Source organism: Micrasema longulum, unplaced genomic scaffold (assembly GCF_059751315.1).
Source record: "Micrasema longulum isolate JH-2025_06_02 unplaced genomic scaffold, ASM5975131v1 h1tg000834l, whole genome shotgun sequence".
NCBI lineage: Eukaryota > Metazoa > Arthropoda > Insecta > Trichoptera > Brachycentridae > Micrasema > Micrasema longulum.
The window spans coordinates 178,508-199,621 of NW_028278026.1; the positions used below are offsets into that span (position 1 = coordinate 178,508).

A 21,114-nucleotide genomic window follows, 5' to 3' on the forward strand; every position below is an offset into this window, starting at 1 on the left:
AAATTTTAGATTCGCTTTACGCTTCTCTAAATAATAGAATTTTACATGTTATAAAAAATAAAGGTGAATTCACTAAGTACTAAATATTTTTAAATGTTATAAATATGTTTAAATGTAAAATACTTTAATTTAAAATAAAGCGATAAGAACCTACTTCTTAAATATGAATTAAAAAATAACATGTCTTTTATTATTCCATCACAAACACTCGACCATAAATGAACCGTTATGGGTCTCTAAGGTTCGGGTAATCTGATACCTGATATATAATGGCAATTTCTAAGTACAATTCATGAGTAAGATTTTTTATTTTAACCTTGAAATAACGAGTAGTCATCACATATGTCAAACAATATAAAAAAAACTAATTAAATATCAAGAATAATTCATTATATGTCAATTTTAGTTTTTTTTGAGAACTCGTAAATTTATTTGTCTTGCGGTGTACATCTATATACTCTAAGAAGGGAATACATTCCCTAAGAAATATAAGACAATAAACCTATTGTATTTTGTTTAATGCATCTTTTTATACCTAACTATTAATGTTACATTATTTCTATATTTTTCTCTTTTTATTAGGCAGTTTTACTTTTGATTGTGCATTGCAACGTGCATTTTTGGTTTCTAGAAGTCTTTTTTTTAATAGAAAAAATTATGTAAGTATTGTATTGTTTTTTCTTTGTTTTTAAAATTATTAAGTTTGTACTAACCTGTATTAGTTTTGTAAATGCCCCTTTGGCAAATTGCAAAATTAAATTAAATAAATAAAGCATGCTGTGGTTTCCATTTAACGCGTTTTTCGTACAAGCCAACAACGTAAATGACATGAAAAGTTTATCTATTGCAACATATAAAGAGCTTTTAGCTAAATTACAAAATAAAACTATTTTCGAAAACTAAGATGAAAGTTTGAAAAGTGAATAAGATTTTCGGCCCATTAGAAAAAGGGGAATAGGCAAATAAAGCATGACAGTGATGATAAATGGAAAGCATGTAATATTTATTAAATTGGGTTTTTTTTGTAAGAAAATTTATTACATATGAACTATGTATCATAATTTAATAAACGTACACTCAAATATATAAAATTACAAATATTCGTAGCCATTTTTATTATGTTCTAATACAATTTTTTTTATTAAGCATATCCTACAAAACTTGGACCTTAAAAATGAAACTTGCAACGTGCGGCCGAAATGGGTACCCACGATTGTTGGATTCGTTCTGACGTTTTGGTTACCATTGCAGGAGCAATCATTACACAGTTTACCCTGAAGATGCCTCCTGCAGTAACGAATCCAATTTACCCAAAAAACACAAATTTTAAGATAGATTGACAATTCCTTTTTTAAATTAAGTGGATATTTTGGTGTCTGGTTTCCACAATTCTAGTCCTCCGTTACTTTTCAGAATGCCTTCAAGTAACTCAATTTCACTTTTCAACAGCCGCGCGCCGACTGATATTTTTGTGACATTATTTTCAAGTAAAGATTTACAATTTTCAATCATCTTTTCTCTATCATGGGGGGAAAGGAATTGTTCGTCGAGTTTTCTGGAGTTCTTCGTGGAGTTTTGGGTGCTTTCGAGATTCCCGGCCATGGTTTTAGCGATACGATGCTCTATCTTTCCCCAGCTGCTGATAGCTTCTTCTAATTTCTCCAGCTCGGCTCCGATCTCTTCGTTCAGGGGTTGCATCTCCAACGAAGCCAGTAAATACAGTTTAGCGTCTTCATATTCCGAGAGCTTGGAGTGTGATCTTCCGCGGAGAAAGAGTGCTTTACAGTTCTTCATGTAATCTTCCAAAACAGAAGCTTCATCTAAATAAAAGAGGGCATCCCTGGAATTTCCCAACTTATCCATGCAAAGTGCTAAATTAACGTATGTTTTCACTTTAAGAGCATTAATAGAATCCTTATTATCTCTTGTAAGTTGACAAAGTTTTGTAATTCTTATGGACTGTTTATACAGTTGCGCAGATTGGCTAATTTTTTTTCTAAAAAAGTAGTCTTTTGCTAAATTATTTATGCTTTCGATAAAAGGGTGAACAATATTAAAGTCTTCCTTTTTTTCTGGTTCTAAATTTTCATATCTGTAACGATAAAACTATTCATTAATACACAGTTTTTTATTTTACAGTAGTTGATAGTGAAACACAAACTAACATAAATAATTTAAATCATTTATACGACAGACACGAAATTATGATATCAGTCCAGATTCAATCCAATTCAATTCATTTTATTTCAAATAACACGTACATAAGAAACTAAAATTCAAGACGCACATATTATATAAAGACGAAAAATACATAATAAGACTCTTGTCAAAATAGTAGGAGAATTCTGCAACGGAAAACCCCTTCAGATACATGAAACAGATCAACATGCAGAGCGATGTTGTTCAGCATAGCGGTAGCCCTTCCAACAGGCATAACCATAGGCAGGTTGGTCCTGTATCTCGGAATATGAAACAATCTGTGCTGACTCTGTCTTAGGTAATTATCAGGAAGTCATTATATGAACAGTCTACCTGATGTCCTGCAGATGGACAGTACTATGCAGTTGGAAAACCTATGTATCTTTTAAATACATGTTTCATGTCAACCTTGCTGGGAATCGAGCCCAGGATCCCAGGAATGAAGGCAAACTTGTAAGGCAAAACACCACGGGCTCGACTCCATTTCCTTTTCCAGGATTTTTAGAGAAGAGTAGCGTTCAAGTCGAAAATACTTGTCAAGCATTCTAGTTATATTCCACAAACAGAATTGTATTTTTTTTAGTTTATTATTTTTAAACATAATTTATCAAATCTTCTAAGAGCAATCTTTGTTTTTATGCCCTAATATCTAGAATGTGTAGATTAGTCAATTCGTCACACAACTTGAAGTTCTTTGGGATAGATCTTCTCCCTTTTCGTAGATCTCTTCACCAACTAATACAGTGTGGGGTGAATAAGGATTGGCACGACTTAGCTCGAAGTCTAATGTGTAGATTGTGTTTTTTTAATATACTGTATATCATTAATTTATTGTCCATGTTTGTCTTTGATAAATGTGTTTATTTTCTGTTTTTTCATGTATATATTTTAATTGGCTTAGGTCATAAATAAATCAAATTAATTTATTAATAAATACTGAAGTATATAAATATCCGTTACCTTTCTAGTGCTGCTGCATCAAGGTACCGGAGAAGGTGAACCAGCAGGAGTATAGTGGTGTTGGGAGGAATGATGTCCAGAAGACCCATGTCTCCGAAGTGCGCCTGAGGGGGAATAAGGAAGCGAGCCTTCTGTCCGACGCTCATCCAGCGAATAGCCACTGCCATACCGGGGAATATTTCATCGGGAGAAGCCTTTATAATCTTTTTTTTTTTTAAAAAAACGATTAAAAACCTAAATTTGTATGTGTATATTTGTATGAAAGTTTGATGTAACTTTTTCAAAAACCTATAACTGAATATGTTTCAATAAAGATAAAAAATAAATACTAAATTTTTCTTACAGAATATTCTATGTATAATATTCTAATTTTAAAAGAGTAAAAGAAGCTGAAATATTTACAGATATTTATTTAAAGTCAATATAACTCTATAATGGGAAGTTTATCTTAAATTTTATCTACAAAATAAAATTAAGTTTTCAGTGTGAAAAATAGAATATGCATACAATTTTTTTTCTAAACATGTTCAATTAATATTAATTTTCATAAAAATATACATATATATTTTTGTGCATAAATATCGATTTAACTTTATACCGTCTTGATATGTATCAATGATCGTTCGCAATCGCGACCCAGAGGCAGATCTGTACACAAATAATGCAAAAGGTAATTTTATTCTATGATTTCTTCCGGTATTAGCTTTCATCCACTTATTCGGGACATTTTAATATTGCAGTAATTTGACCCCCGTAAGCTAAAACTGGAAGAAAGGATAGTAAAATAAAGGTTCAAGTCGAAAAGTTTATAGAATTCAAAAGTTGTGTTAACATTTAGCCATATATGCACGTGCGTCCAGTGTACCGGACGCGACAGAGAGAGAGGTAGTATTATTATTATTGTTTTTGTTTTCTGACAAAATTAAAAAATTAAACATGAGAATATTTTTCAATTCCTTTCAATTTAATATTTCATTTTGGATCAGTTATGAATTCGTAACAAGGATATATCACATTTTTTAAACATTTTAAAAGTAATAAGGGTCTATGAAATACTGTCCAATAAAAAAAAAGCTACTTATTAATAGCATAAAAAGTATTTTTTAATTTGTAATTTTTGATTCCCGCAAAAACGGTAATTGCATTGACCACGCCCGTTATACGTCACCACTCATGTTTATGTTCAACTTTGTTCCTAACCATTCAATTTTTTATGGAACATCGTCAGAACCTTGGTGTCACAACTATCAATGCCAAACATGTTGCGTTTTTCTAGTGACATATTTTTTTACAATTTCTTTTTTAAAGTTATTATGAAAACATTTCTCCACAATATCCATATTGATTTTGAAAATACAATTAACTATTCTAAATCCATTTCATATATTTTTATCGGTATTCGTAGTATGTAATATTACCCTATTGTATAAAATTGATATTTTTTTTTTTTTTTACATTATGAAAATAAGAAAGTCTAGGCATTAACAAAGCTAATAACCAGATCTTAGATTTGAATACTTACTTCTCAAAAATGTTCTCCGGAGAGATAGAAGTAATGTGTTTACTTACAGCTGGTCTACCGTGCAGTCTTATTATGGAGTTATCGAATGGAAGATCCTGTCCCTCGAGAAAAATAGCATAGTGAATCCAAACTAAACTATTATGTAAAGGTTTAAGAGCCTCGTCGCTTTCTATGGTGTCTGTATCACAATCAGGAACTTGAAAATGCTTGCCTTGAATGGCTCCCACTACCCCCTGCACGGTTCCTAGATCGGGTACTAGTACAGGTTCCATACGAGAGGCTAGATCTGCAAACTTTATACTGTGTCCAGGGTGGATCTTCAACAAGTCGTGTTTGGATCTATTGCTTCTCGGGCCGTGATGTGCATTGTAATAAATAACATCATCATCTGAAATAAATACAATATCATCATCACAGGGCATTTCTGCCTGTTGTACATTGTGTTCTCTTAACCTCCCAGTGGGGGATTGACGTCGTATTCTACAGCGTGTATGATAAACCCTGTCACATTCGAAATCACAATGTTCAGTGTAAGAAAGATGACATATTAAAAAAAATTTAGAAAAAAAACATTTAAAAAACCAAATGGTTGCTTACTTCTGCGGAACGCAGAGCTAGCTACTCCCTCCGCACTCCTGTTTTCTCCGCTGCAGAAGTAAGTAACCATTCATTTTTATTTATTTTTTCACAATTGGTTTTTCTGGGTTATTTCTTTACTTTTTATTTATTTTTAATCTTGAAATAGGGCACACATAAACATATTCTTATGTGTGCTTTAATAGTTACAATGTACACATATTTAATTTATAAGTTATTATATTAATTTGTAGTAAATTAAATATTAAATACTATTTTTTTTTCATCTGTATTTAGTATTTTTTTTATTGTTCCGTAAAAGCTATTAATGATAGCAAACAATATGTCAATAATAATAATATGGGGTCTTTAAAATAATTTCTATCTAAATTAAAAACTTTTTCTTACCTAATTCACAATCACCAGCCTCTATTCCACCCACAATAATTTCCTCTGTGACCTCCCGATGGCTAACATTTAGTTTGGTTTTAAGTTCCTCTGACTCCCCTCGTACCTTGAGTACCACTCCAGCTTTGGCGAGGTCCCTAGAATTATATATAATTTAATGGAACTCTCTTAAAGAAGAATCAAATTGTTTTATAGTTTAGGAGAGATTATATGTTTGCTTTAATGAAATTTAAAACTAAAGTAAAAAAATTATACATTTTAAGCCAAAGACTAGACCTTATGCTATTAAAGAATGGGTCACAAATGATTTATCAGAAGAAATACGAAATAGAGACATGTTTTATAAAAGATGGAAAAGTACTCCTACTAATAAATCATATGAAAAAGAATATAAATTGTCGAGAAATAATAAAAATAAATTAATGAAGATTAACGTTTAACATACTATGTTAAAAAACTTCCTAAAGTCCCTGTGTGGTAACCTAAGGTTATCCTTACTAAATTCATATTTCCTAGCCTTTAAAGTAAAATAATTGTGAAATAACCTGCACATACTTTTAGATTTATGTGCAGGTTATTTCACAAAATTATTCATTTTGTATTGGAAAACACCTAAAATAAAGCATTAAAATGCAAATTATAACGCAATTGTAATAAAACAATATTTCAAGTGACAACTTGCACAGAGCGATAGTAGATAGTACATCTGCGAACTGCGTACAAACGTACAACATACTCGTAGTGACCATTCCTTATCTCTCGGATTCCGCTGAGTAGGGATAACTCCTTGTACACTATACAGCTGTTAAAAAATGAAGTCCGATTTTTTATTTTACATACGATTAAAAGTTCAATGACATCATCTTATTTAATTATTACTTTTTTATGGAAAGGGTCTTGCTCAAGTGTAATGACATTATTGTTTATGTTTACAAAACACAACACTAAGATCAAAACTACTTTAGTAACGATTGATTTATTCTCCCACAAAGAAAATATTCCTGCTTGAAATTCATTTAGGATAAAAATACTAAGTTCATTAACCTTCGTTTAAACATGAATTATGTTGAAACAAACAATCTTCTGGACATTCATGTATGTGTTAATATAAACACATTTTTAACTAATGTTTTTTTAAACAGGCATTTATTATTTTGAGGTTTAAAAATAAGTTTATGAGATGTTCTTCAAACGAATTAGAATATTTCTTTATCTTATTATTAAATGAAATACACAATATATATTTTTTAGTACCCATACGATTTCGATTCCACTATTTTATTCCTCAGACAATAAAACCAAAAAAGGTACATGAATACACCACATAATATTGTTTTAAATACTTAAAGATTACATTTTTTTTTGTTGTGATATTCAAAGTAGTTGCCGAGATATTAATGAATTAAGTGCAATTTGCAACGCCGGTTACATCATAGGAACGGGCGGGTTAAATAAAATGAATTCAGTTCGGCAGTTCAAGTCAGAACTACGGGACGCGAACCTTATTCGGGAGGATGCACAGGAACTGGCAGCTGACAGATGCATAGAGGCTCTTTGTGGACACCATATGATCCAACAAGAGAGCGGACGTAGAATGATGAATAACATTATTTAGCACAGCGTTTTTAAATCACTGTTTTAAAATTTGAAATGAAATGCTTGTTTAAAATTAAACTTTTTTTAAATTTCACTAATTAATTGTTAAATAACATTATTGATGAATAACATTATTTAGCACAGCGTTTTTAAATCACTGTTTTAAAATTTGAAATGAAATGCTTGTTTAAAATTAAACTTTTTTTATATTTCACTAATTAATTGTTCTCTCATTAACCTTGGTTTGCATCTTTAAGAAATAATCAAAATTCTAGAAAACATACAAAAAATCTTTATTTACTTATATCTCTCTGCTTATTTATTTAGTTTTTTCAATAAATAAATCGTTGATTTGTTCTTTGTTAGTTTTTTCTCAATTTGCATGATAAAAAACATAACACAAGCAATAACAAATAATTTGACACGCCTTGAAAATTGAAGTGGACAGTAAACAATATAGCATTGGGATGCGCGCGCAGATATCAGCTCAAATATTGTATGAAAAATGGGTAAACGTGTTCTATATTTTTGGAATTTGACCACATATTTTATCCAATTTGAGTATTTATGGCACAATATTTATTGGTATGATCTCTTCAACTGCCTTTGAAATAAAACGCATTCAAACATTAATGCCGTGTACTTTTACTTGTATTATAATCAATAGATTTTTACCTGAATTCATAACATCAATTCAGTTCGGCAGTTCAAGTAAGAACTACGGGACGCGAACCTAATTTGGGAGCTGACAGAAATGCTCGGAGGCTCTTTGTGGATACCATATGATCCAACTAGGAAACAGATATGGAATGATGATGAATAGTATTATTTGACACAGCGTTTTTACATTACTATTTTTAAAAATCAAAAGGAAGGCTCCGGTGTAAATCCCCTTTTTACATTTTTCACTAATTGTTCTCTCTAGATTTGATTTATATGAATTCTAGAAAATAATAAAATTCAAGAAAATGTAGGTACTCGTCGATATCTATATAGTTATTTTGTTTTTTCAATAAATAAATTGTTGATTTTATAATGATCTTTCTTAGTTTTCACTCAAATTAAATAAATAAAATTACACAAGCAACAACAAATAATTTAATACGCCTTGAAAATTGAAGTTGACAGACAGAAGGAGCGTAGAACCATATTTGAATACATCGGACTGTGTCCAAAAATCCCCTTACTATGGCCTACTTTCGCCGCGCGCATTCGTGATGTCGCCGCGTAATGTTGCTTGATGGGAAAAAAAAAATTATAACACAAACGTAAGGTAAAAAAAAAAGCAATCTGTTAATTTCTCTAAAATTTTATTGTGCACGCGGAAACATTGATTGACACAACAGAGTAGATAAGTAAAGGGTTATTTAATAAGAGTAATTTAATTTATGAACTTTGAACTTGAAATATAAAACAAATTTTATTTCACATAAAATTGATATTTTCGTGTCATGTTTATTTATTTATTTATTTATTTATTTACGGACAAAGTCCATTATAAACATTACAATTAAAAGAAATTTTTACAAAGGAATAAAAAAATATAAGGAACAGAAATAAGCAGCAAAGACAGATGATAGATTTTTTAGATTAAGTAAAAAGCATAGGCTAACTATACAGATTCTTTAGCTGATTTGTAAAGAAAGACATCCTTACACCATAATAATCAAGATCTTGATGATCGTTCACCCGCCTGATCATTCTGGGCAAAGGCGACTGTGCACCATAATTGGTCCTGTAGTGACCGAGGAAAAGCATTTCATTATTTCTTAGTCTACGGGTGGGAACGTTAAAAAGAATCTTTTGCAAAATTTCAGGGGCATCAATGAGACAGTTCATAATTTTATACATGCAGATTATATCTGCAATGCATCTGCGTTTTTCAAGACTTGATATGCTTAAAAACCTCTCCATATCAGAATATGAATAGTCTCCTCTTTCCAATCCCATCTTCCATGCAATTTTTCTTATAAAACGATGTTGAACTGATTCAAGGCGCTTGATATGAACAGCATAATGAGGGGACCAGATTACAGATGCATATTCAAGAATAGGGCGAACTAAAGAGCAATAAAGTGTTTTAAGTGTAAGCATACTTTGGAAATCAGACGTAGTTCTATTAATAAAGCCTAAAATTTTTAAGGATCTGTTTACTATATTATCAAAGTGTTCCAGAAAAGTTAGTTTATTATCTAGGATCACTCCAAGATCTCTTATAGAGGTGACAATCGAAAGAACTTGGCCATTAAGTTTATAATCAAAAATAAAAGGATGTTTACATTTATGGTATGAAATAATTTTGCATTTATCGATGTTAAGTTCCATGTTATTAGTTTTGCACCAAGTATGAAATGCATTTATGTCTTCTTGGAGTCTGACACAGTCATCAATATTTTTAATTAGCTTAAGTATCTTGTTATCGTCAGCAAAAAGCCAGAATTTTGTAAAAGAAAAAACATTAGCAGCATCATTAACAAACAGATTAAATAGAAGAGGGGCCAAGTGGGCACCCTGTGGTACACCAGAAGTTACTAGGAAGCTATTTGATATGAAGTTATTGATTTTTACACTTTGTTTTCTATGTGAGAGGTAGGATTTTAAAAACGATAAAAAGGGATCTCTAATGCCTACAGCACGAAGTTTAGCACATAAAATGTTGTGATCAACTTTGTCAAAGGCCTTGGAGAAGTCTGTATACAGTACATCAGCTTGAAGATTATTCTCGAACGCTGTAAAAATAGTATCAGTAAAAGAAAGCAAATTGGTCGTCGTTGATTTGGCTGTCCTAAATCCATGCTGCTCCTCAATCAGCACATTTTTAAATATAGGTGTTATTTTTTTTGTAATAATTGATTCGAATAGTTTAGGTACAGGAGATATCATTGAAATGGGTCTATAGTTAGTTACGTTAGATTTATCACCAGATTTGAATATCGGTCTTATTATAGAAATTTTCCAAATATCAGGAAATACACTCGTTGTTAAAGACATATTAAACAGTAAAGACAGAGGCTTGGCAAGACTAGATTTACAATTTGATAGTAGTATTTCAGGAATACCATCTGGACCAATACATTTACCATTACCAAGTTTACTTAGAGCGATTCTGACATCCTCAGCTGACACTTCACAATTATTCAGGTCTACAGTATTAGTATAGCTAAATAAGGAATTAACATTGGAAGAATTATTAACATATACTGAAGAAAAATGCGTTGCAAAAAGATTAGCTATGTCGGTACCATTAGATGCGTGTTTATCTTTAAGAAACATACTTATTGGCAGATCGTTATTGAAACGCTTATTGTTAAATAATATTTGATGTTTTAAAGATAATGTCGTTCAAATGTCCCCCACGGCGTAGTTTAATCCGAGGTCTAATTTTCATTAGTTCTTGCATTAGATGAGCTAAGTAGGGTGAATAAATTTACTACCCTGGCAACACTAACGAAATTTTATTTTATTTTTTCGACAATCTGACAGATGTAAAAATAATTCTATCTTTATGTAATACATTTGCTACTTAAACATTTGTTTGCTAATTACACATGAAATGAGCGTGGTTATGCAGAAAGCAGCCAGTCCACGATCTAAAAAAATGAGATATTGATGTTATCGGGTGCAGTAAGGTCAATTCTATGTTCTGCTATATTTAGCAATGACAGCCAGACCGCTTTCAAACAAAAAATTGTATTTAATCACCTTCTGAAAATGGTGTTGATTACAAAAATGGAATTTCTATTTGCAGAAAACACCCACAGCACTGGAAAAATCTTACGGTTCTTTAAAAATCATTGAAACTGGTCAAGTACATAATAAGATTCTTGTTTGTCATATAAAAATACCAGTGTTTTCATTGTTTATCATTTGTTTATCAACTGTCGTGTAGATTTGTATATTCACTCTTTTCACGACACTTAACTGATGCCCAACGCGAATTTCTCTCCTCTCTCCTCTCTGATAACAAATTTATTCGCAATTTTTGACCTCTAAAAACAGATAAAATAAAAAGTGCTATTAACTCAGTTTCACTTTTCTATGGCTGGCTGCTTTTTATCTTCTTCTGCTGGGCAATACCATCCTGTTTCTTTTTAGATCCTAGCAGTATTTCTGCACTTTAAAAGGACACAACGTGGCATAGTTGAATTCAAATCAGGAGTTGCGCACTGAGCGACGTCTACAAAGAAACTAATGGGTCAAAACGTAAACCTACTCATTTATGAGTAGTTTAGTCGCCTTCTGTTTGATGTACATATGCGGTTTCTGGACTATTCTTAATTCTATGTTGACAGATGACAGTTAACAATATAATAGTGGGATGCGCGCGTAGATATTGGCTCAAATCTTGTTTGAAAAATAGGACATGTTTTATGTTTTTGGAATTTGATCACATATTTTATCCAATTTGTGTATTTACGACACAATATTTACCAAACCAAATTCTGCAAAAGATCTTGTACTATTTACTGACCAATATAAAACGGGCTTAAGATAAATCTTTAAACAACACTAAAAATCCTTATAAATAAAAACTTGTGTAAACTGCGATACAAATACACCAAAAGCGAAATTTTAGTCTCTGCCATGCACTTTTATTGTTGATTTTGAGTATAATCCTATTTTGTAACTGGGACATTTTAGTGAATTGGGTTATGTGCGTACTCACCTTAAAGAATTAATAGTGCCTTCTGCCATGTTTATATTTTTATCAATCATTATTTAATTGGTTATGGTATGATCACAAAATGGCAATAAACATAAATAAGTTCCGGAGGAACTCCAAACTTAGCTTTTATCTACTGTCGAGAAAATTGACGGCAAAAACACGCTCATGTCAACCGTTGACAGATCGACATCCACAAACCAGGAAACCACAAACTACAAACTAATTTTCGCTTTTAGCGTTTTAGCTTTTGGCGCCATCGGCTTGATTTGACAGTTCGTTGTTGAACAGTGTAGCCAGCCTCTATCGAGTGAAATATAATTGGAAAGGGGCTGGGTAAGGGATGGATTAAAAATTTGGCAACATCTTTTCGCCTCCGATCATAATATCATTATGTTACTGCAAAACCGAAAAAAAACTAAATTGATCAACGGCACAGACTACAGATATCATCAACGGTTAAGAACTACATTTTTATCTCAGAGCCGATAATTATTTTTGATCTACGTCATGAGATAAAAAGTTTTTTTTTCTATAACCCACTTCGCAACTTTGTACATTTGGGCATACTTATTCACTCACAAATCATTTCGAAATTCCACGCGAAAATCAGAAGAGATCATTTTTTCTAAAAATTCTATTTTTTTCATGAAAGTAGTTGAATCTTAGAGTAATAATACTTAATTCGTTTATAGAGTCACCCATGTAGACAAAAACCATCATATGATTATCAATCACAAAGTTAGGTACAGTTTCCAGCAATATAACGGGCTGTAGGTACTGGCCCTGGTTTTATACAATAGAGCGAAAGGCTTCTCTATAAGTAAGTGAATTATTATTCTCAGCTTTGAATGTTGTATTAGATATCAAAAAAGTAAAAACATTACAATTTCAGTTTGTGTAAAAACAAAAATTGTCATGTATAGTAATTGAACTTGAAAAAGCAAATTTGGAGATTTTTACCCTCTACAGCTTTTACTCTGTACTTACATAATATTATGACAAACATTTTATTTTAAGGAAGTATATACAATAATAAATACAATCCATAGTAGATGACATAACAAGAAATTGAATTTTTCATACAAAATTACGTTACATTACAATTATGATGAATTCAAAAATATTTTTTAACGTAATTCATTTAACATTTGTATTATTTTGTAACAATACATACCTACTTTGTATATTTCTAAATTATATGATTTCAAAATATTATGTAATAGAAAAACATTATTGTGATTTACATTAACCACACAAAAAAAATCTGAAGACTGCATCTATAGGTATAGAACGTAAAGCTTGTAATTTTAACTCCACATAGCAAAATATTAAGTAATACTTAATTTAGTGAATCAATTTAGTGCTCTATGCACAAAATGTGGAGAAAAGAGTGAAAATGATGATGAGTCTAGTAACTAAGCACTGTACAACATATAAGTAGGTTGGTTCCATTAATGACATATCTACTAAGACTTGTTATTGTGATTTATAAAATATAAAAATTTGGTGGAATTTGACAATAGAACAAATTTTATACAATGGTTTCTTGAATTTAAAAAAAAATGAATGTATTAAATTTACGTTCCCGTGTGATTTTGCTAACGTTTATTTATTTCATTGGTACCTATGTTCTTTTTTGTCTTGTACACAATTATTGCGAATAGACTAATATTATTAATTTAAATGTCACAATGAGAAATGTCAGTGATGTAAATCAAAATTTTCTGCCATGTAAATCTCAATTAGAAAAGATCAATGGGATCCAGAAAAAATGGATTGCTATGTTAGCAGAAGACACAATCTCCCAAGTGAATTGAATCCTCACATTCCGATATAGAAAAAGTGAAATTCCTGCCTCGATGCAGGCTTTCCCAGTGAGGCAGGTAATTGAAAGATCAATGAATAAGAACTAAAGCAATATACATAAATGTGATGATAATGACATGTATGAGTAAGAAGTGACATGTGACATTGAATTGTGTTATTTTCCAGGTCGAACTGTTGCTTATGCAAATTGGACAACCATAAATCAACTAAGCATCAGAAAAATAAATTACTTGGTAATTATTTTATAGTTTACATTTGGGTTTACACATTATATTTTAATTCAGCTCCGGAATAAGACCAACAAATTGCCATTTTTTTTTCCTGTAATGGCTAACTCTGCAACTTACTGATATTTAAACTGATTTATTTATTTGTTTACGGACATAGTCCATTTATACAATTCAATATTACAATATAAGAATAGTTAAAAACATTGAAAAAGAAGCATTGACAAACATAAAGGACATCAAGACAAGATCTGGACTATTTATTTCGTGCTCGTTTAAATCGTTGTGAACTTAAACCAAAAAAGTTCAAATCTTGTCTTGAGTCAATACGACAAAGACAGGTCATTGGAGAATTAAGGCCATAGTTTTTTCTATAATGATCGATGAACGGTACTTCATTGTTTGTCAACTTACGAGTCAGAATATATAATTTTATTTGTCTCAGTAATGATTGCACACCAAGTATCCCATTTTAGTATGCTAAACATATATATAGAGTCAATATTAGATCTACATTTTTGTAGACTATAAATATCAAAAATATAATAAAAAAAATAAGGAATAATTTAAAAAATATATATTTATAGATGACAACCATGAAGTTTCGCATAAATAAATTGTCCATGTTTTTATGAATGTATGTATGTGTATGCGCATGGGTGTATGTACGTGTGTGTGTATGTACATGTGTATATATGTGTATATTTATATATACATGTGTGTATATATGTGTATGTCTGTATGTATATGAATCAAAATGTGTATCCGAATAAGTTTATATTTTGTTTGTCTGTGCTCTATATTAATTTGTTAAGTATTATAATATATTAAAATGTAATTGCCTAGCTTGGAACGGGGTATGTACCCTTGTTAGCTGGGCAAAGTGAATATGGAATTGTATTTTGATAAAGAGTGTGAATAAATAAATAAAAAAAAAAAAAAAATTATTTCACCTAACTAACATAAGGGGAACTATTTAATTTTGTAAATTGCATTACAGTTCTTCTATAATTATTTAATGTATCGTTAAAGATATCAAAATCGGCATTACTTTCTATATAATTATATAAACTTTACATACGTGATAATACACCAAAGTGCGCCATATTACTATTGAAGGTTATAAGATAAAATAAATAAACAATCTCAATTGCTGACTGGGGACATTCAGAGGTACATTCTCCAAACAAAATGTACAGTCAGTATTATACAATTAATTATATTATAAAGATATATCAAGTGTAAAATCTGTCTCCTAAGTTCCAACTTATCTAAACCAACATGTTCTAGGTGCTGTTCATAAGACTGAAGGGTTCTGCCCAAGTTGCATTTAAATGTTACCTAATGTGTCCTATATAGGGTTAAACTGACTTCATTCAAACCAACTTCCACTATCGTCATTACTCATCAACATCATTCCCTTATCTGCATCAAATGGTACATAAATCAATGCATTAGTACCTACACCAATCAAATAAGTCTAGATTATTGTGTTTTTGCACTGCAATGTTACCTGAAGGGTAAGAAATTAAACATCTTAGCTGCATGTAACAAATTACTTTCAATAATTGTTGCATCGGTTTTAAAATGCAGTACCTTTCGTATGGATAAGAGAACGATGATGGTGCAAAATATTAAAATATTTTCAGGTAGCAATTTTTGAGTTGTTGGACAAAAACAAAATCTCAACAAACCTGGTTTGGGCTTATCGATGCCCTGGAACTCTTATAACAACACAACATGTTTTGACCGCTGCTTCTTGTTGCCAGAAAAGGTAAAATTCTTTTTTACATTTTATATACATAGTTTAGTTCAAATATTTGGTAAAACAAACATTTAACATGCAGTTTACTTGGAAAATATATTCATAATTTCAAACTCACTGTGTCATATTATGTGTTAAAAATATTAGATCTAAGAATTATACATCAGGAAATAATCTGTGCATATTTTTAAGAATCATCATCATCATTCCTTTTCCACACCTAATGGTGCATGGGGAACTCCATTGTTACTTGGTACACTAATTGCAGCGTATCTCGATCATTTTTACACTTCATGTGCCAGTCCAGGAACTATGAAATACACTAGGTGTAAAAACAACCCCTTAAACAAATATTTAATGTCCCGTGTGGGAAATTGAACCTAAGACCTCTTGCATGACAGGCAAACGCATTAACCACTACACCGTGAGGCGGGCAAAGAATAAAGGATATTTTGTAAATCATAAAACTTTGAATCATGCATAGTTTTTTAATTAAAAAACTGAAGACGTATGTAATACATAAGATTATCAGAAATAAAATGTATAACAATAAAAGAAACATGTACCTAACACACTTGTGCTAACCTAAAAATAATTATAAGAATATTTATTATTCAGGGTCTGTCAAAATAAAACAGATTTAGAGGGATCTGGTGTTTTGCTCTTGAGGTAACACCGTAGACTTAAAATATACATTGGGTAACATATTATTAAACTGCAGTACTGAAATAGAATAAAGTGACCTTATCATGACCAATCATAAAACGAGCCAATAGTAATGTGGTGTTGCCAACTGACGAATCAGTTGTAGTTCCAACTTCAAACAATTGCAGTCCCAACTCCAAACAGTTGTAGTCCAAATCCAAATAATTGTAGTCTCAACTCAAAGTAAAATTGTCCCAGCTATACAGTGGAATTTCTTTTTCATAATTTCTGTTTCATCTCTCTTTTGGAATTTACGTTTCATATAGTGGCATGTATTTAATTGTGTTCTTTACTTTTAGTAAAAGTGGTGCTACTGTTGATGCATTTGATAATACACAAATTATTATCAGAGCTGGGGTGACGAATCTAAACATATTGAAAGCTGAACGTATATCTAAAAGTATTAAAATTCACCCTAACTACATTGAAAAAATAGATGCAAATCTTTGTATAATAGAGGTAACTTCGATTGAAGAGATGTTAGTCATTTTTATGTGTTTAAAAAATGTATCCAAAAAAATGACACCTTTCAGTATATTAATAGTGCAATAGTGCCTTGCGCACACATTTGACAAATAATTACACAATTATAAAAAAATAACACCTTTTAAAAATATTTTTCAACTATTTGCATTTTTTATTTGTTCCTATTGTCTCTTTTAAGCATGTATCAAAAGAGACAAATTCATATTCAATAAGAGTTGTACAATATTTTTAAACTTTTTTGATTGAACGTTCTAATTCATTATGGTTTTTATTTCAGCTGAATGTACCTTTTATGAAAACGAGATATGTTAATACAGTAAAACTGTCTACAAAGCCATTCAAAAATATTTCATGCAATGTTGCATCATATCATTATGACCAACCGAACAGGGTAAATAAAATAAATCAAAATTAAAAACAACTAATTAACACTTGTGTAGATAACACGTTTTAAACTATTGCTCTATCACCCTTCACACTTAAAAAAATTAATTTTTGTCTCATTTAAAATACCTATGGCGTTGCCAATGATAAAAACAAGTATATTTTCAATTTTTACTGTTTCTACTTTGACAGACTCAAAAAATGTGCAGGTAGTTTAAATTTTAAAATGTGACCTTATGAAGATTATTACTTCTTAGCCCCTTGACCTGCAGCATAAGACTGATCATCTTACTTTCTTGTACCAAAAAAATGATCAAGGTACTTTGTGATTGGTGAACCAATGCTGTGCCCTATGTACCATTAGGTGCGGAAAGGGACTGATGATGATTTATAATATGGCACAGAAACGGGAAATGCAACTTTTTTTTTTCAGTTATAAATTAATAAGGGCCCATGAAAAAATGTCAATTTCAAAATTATAAGCATAAAAAATATTTTGATTTATAATTTTAAAATCCCGCAAATATGGTTCATTGCTTTAGCCACCCCCCTAATATGTCATGATTCGGTTTAATTTTGAACTTAGTTAACTGTTTAAATTTAAATAAAACATCGCCACAAATCTTGACGTCACAATTGTCAAAGCCAAACATGTCATGTTTTCGTGGAGACGTATTTTTCAACAACTTTATTCAAAAAATTATGAATGAAAACATTTTTCCCCAATGTCCATACTTATAGATTTTGAAATAGCAATGAAATTTTCTGAATCCATTTCACATATTTTTATCGGTATTTGTAGTATGTGATATTTCCCTATTGCCATGTTAACCTTTTTTTTAAACGAAAATGTTGGTATGCCTTACACTAGTCAGAACAGCTTGTACTGTTTATGGTATCTCTTATTTTTTTAAATTATTTTTTTTATTTCATTGGAAAGCCAACAGACATTTATACATTTACAAGAATCAATTATACCATAAATACATATCATAAAGTCCAATAAAAGGCTTCCACATAATATTGTTACTGTAAATGTTGTCACATAAAAATTATACATATCATAAAATAACTAATCATACAAAACTTATAATATTACTAGAAATGTAAATGTAATACATATTATTCAAAATATATCTACTTTTGAATATTGGTCACACAGTTGCACATTATAATAAATAATACAACTATAGTTGACCATACAGTGTTCATTTATTATGTGCCTACATACAGAACTGCACATAACCTGCATAATATAGGCTGCGGATTCAAGGCGCAACATCATAACTTGAATTATTTTCCAGATGTTCATGTGAAATTCGTAATCTGTCTAAAATAATCTTACAACCGACTTTAAAAAATAGCATTATTTGTCCGGTAGTGTAAAGTTCTGGAAATAATGTCCTTATATTATTTTTTTGTATTTTATTTATAGACTATGAATTTCCCTTATGAGACTCCTACGTATTCTCAAATTGTTACTGAACTTTATATGCCCCCAAAAAATTATTGTACTGTGGCACTTCCTAAGTTAAATCTGGAAAGACACATTTGTGGATTTGGAGATCCCATGTTCTTTCATGTAAGCAAATTCAACTTTTTATTTTTATATACTGTGATTTTGGTTTGGATTTTTTTTTTTAATGCATACATTAAGTAGACCCCTTTTAAATGTGTATTTTATACAACTGAAAGGACATTTACTTGATACCAATTAAATTTCTTAAATATTCATGCCCATTCAGATGCACAAAGAGTTCAGTTTTATACATTCCACAAACAGAAACTTTTGTGAGATTTTTTGTTTGTTGTTATTTGGGTAATATTTTAGCCTGTTTAATATTATTTTTATTAATTTTTTTATGTATAGTTAATCAGAAACCGTATTATTTTTATAAGTGTTTTATATATGCAAAAAAATATATAAGATGACGGTCAAATATGGCGCAAAACCATAATGCTTTTACAAAACAAAACAACTACATATATGTATTAAAATATAAGTCTAATCTTTTGGTTGAATTATATACTTCTGATTTATCTTTTTCATATTAATAATGACAACCTCCGTGGTGTAATAGTTCAGACGCTTGACTCACACACGAAAAGTTCCAAATTCGATTCCCATTGAGAACACATTTTTTTCCTCATGCCTGGATGTTCTATGCTGTGATTCCCCACTATAAATGGGTCTCTTGGCCTGTTTTGATAAAATTTTATAAAAAATAGTTTACTGATGCCAATTTTTTTGTTAATTTTCATTTTGGCTTGAATTAAAAACCAAATATAAAAATATATTGGTAAATAAAACCCCTATAGATTTCCTAGTTTGTTGAGGCTAATCTAACCTAACCTGAACGACATTAATCACTATTTTATTGCTGACAGACTGTGGCAATTTTATTAGTCTGATGAAAAAGTTTAAAAAATAGTAATTCTGAAACTTCAACTAATTGTTCTGTTGGCAACACCAAATTATAATTGTACTGCTTCATCTGACAGTCATAACATTTTTTTCAGAGCCTACTGTTTATAAGTATAAGAACACTAATGCCTCAAATTCATTTCTATAATTTTTGACGAACTCAACCGTATGCAACTCCGCAATCTGCTGAGTTATGGGCACGAGTTATGACTGGCCCAACTATCCAACCAAATTTGATCACCTGTCCCTTTGCTACTAACATGGACAGGAACTATCAACTGTTATTTCATTTTGTAATTATTTTCCAGAATGACGTTGGTGCCCCATTGATCACTGATGATGGAGATTGGATAGTTTCTGGAATAGCTTCATATAATATTACTTCTGATGCGGGCGGGATTTACTACATATTTACTGATATATTTAGTTATCTAGATTGGTTTAAGACATTTATTCCAACAAGCAGCAATGCTAAACATCCTGTTGATAATAAATTAATTGTTCTTTTTTCACTCGTACTTCTGACGATTACATGATTTGTATAAAGATTAAGGATAGATACCACGTCATATATTTATTTTACCTTCAAAACATTTCAAGTGTTAAATGAACCTGTAAAATGTTATTTTCTCTTTTTAATATACTGCTCCTACATAAGAGCCATTTATTAGAATCATAATTATTTTTAAAAAATAAAAAAAACATTTATATGAACATATTTTTGAATATTATTTTGTTATACCTCTCTTTGATTATTCGTGTTCAAATGTATTACATAAATAATTGAACATATTTTATTTATTTAAAATTGACCACATAAACCATTACCTTTAATCAATGGATTTTAAATAGCTATCTCTCTTATGAATTTACAGTTAGATCGGGGGTGCCAAAAGGTTTTCATCTTGGTCCATTTCTCTTTGTACTATTTATTAACTATCTACCTACACAATTTTCTGATGTAGAGTTTTTGCTATATGCTGATGATTTGAAGCTATTTAGAGAAATGAATTTCTCAAATTACATACTTCACCTTCAAGAAAACATCGATATACTTCTTCAGGGGTGCAAATCCAACCATTTGTTTTTAAATGTAAACAAATCTTTTCACATGTCTCATTCCAACATCATACTCAATTAATGACACTTTCATAATTATGAATGCATAATTATGAAAGTGTCTGTCTCACAAATTAAAGATCTTGGGGTAACTTTGGATGAAAAGCTTACCTTTACGCACTATAGAATGACAATTGCTAATAAGGCAGATGCAGATGCTGGGCTTCATTATCAGGGATACGACAAATTTCAGTAGCATCGTTTCTTCAAGTGTTCTGGTCCGATCACAACTGGAATAAGCTTCATCAG

At 30.6% G+C, this 21,114-nt stretch overlaps 1 protein-coding gene and 1 long non-coding RNA gene across 15 annotated transcripts; one reads left to right on the plus strand and one right to left on the minus strand.

Annotated features, from left to right (window-relative positions):
* Nucleotides 1-1,100: 1,100 nt before the first annotated feature.
* On the minus strand, nt 1,101-12,121 carry LOC148278724 (inactive peptidyl-prolyl cis-trans isomerase FKBP6-like). 4 transcript variants are annotated; one of them, XM_088230954.1, is made up of 5 exons: nt 11,928-12,121; nt 5,666-5,802; nt 4,729-5,069; nt 3,160-3,362; nt 1,101-2,092 (listed from the first exon to the last, which is right to left on the minus strand). In XM_088230954.1, exons 1-5 carry the CDS (start codon nt 11,975-11,977, stop codon nt 1,357-1,359), a joined length of 1,467 nt encoding a protein of 488 aa, XP_088087080.1. In that variant the 5' UTR covers nt 11,978-12,121; the 3' UTR covers nt 1,101-1,356. The 4 variants fall into 4 exon arrangements, with proteins under 4 accessions (XP_088087080.1, XP_088087081.1, XP_088087082.1 ...); XM_088230955.1 differs by lacking the exon at nt 11,928-12,121 and adding an exon at nt 6,111-6,128; XM_088230957.1 differs by lacking the exons at nt 1,101-2,092; nt 3,160-3,362 and adding an exon at nt 3,377-3,923.
* A 1,256-nt stretch (nt 12,122-13,377) lies between these two features.
* LOC148278725 (uncharacterized) lies at nt 13,378-20,464 on the plus strand. 11 transcript variants are annotated; one of them, XR_015823103.1, is made up of 8 exons: nt 13,378-13,547; nt 13,920-13,987; nt 15,341-15,501; nt 15,631-15,755; nt 16,751-16,910; nt 17,215-17,328; nt 18,757-18,903; nt 20,055-20,464. It is a non-coding gene; the product is annotated as an uncharacterized LOC148278725 (long non-coding RNA). The 11 variants fall into 11 exon arrangements; XR_015823099.1 differs by having other exon boundaries at nt 13,380-13,547; nt 15,272-15,501; XR_015823101.1 differs by lacking the exon at nt 13,378-13,547 and adding an exon at nt 13,564-13,810 and having other exon boundaries at nt 15,272-15,418.
* The last annotated feature ends 650 nt before the right edge of the window (nt 20,465-21,114 follow it).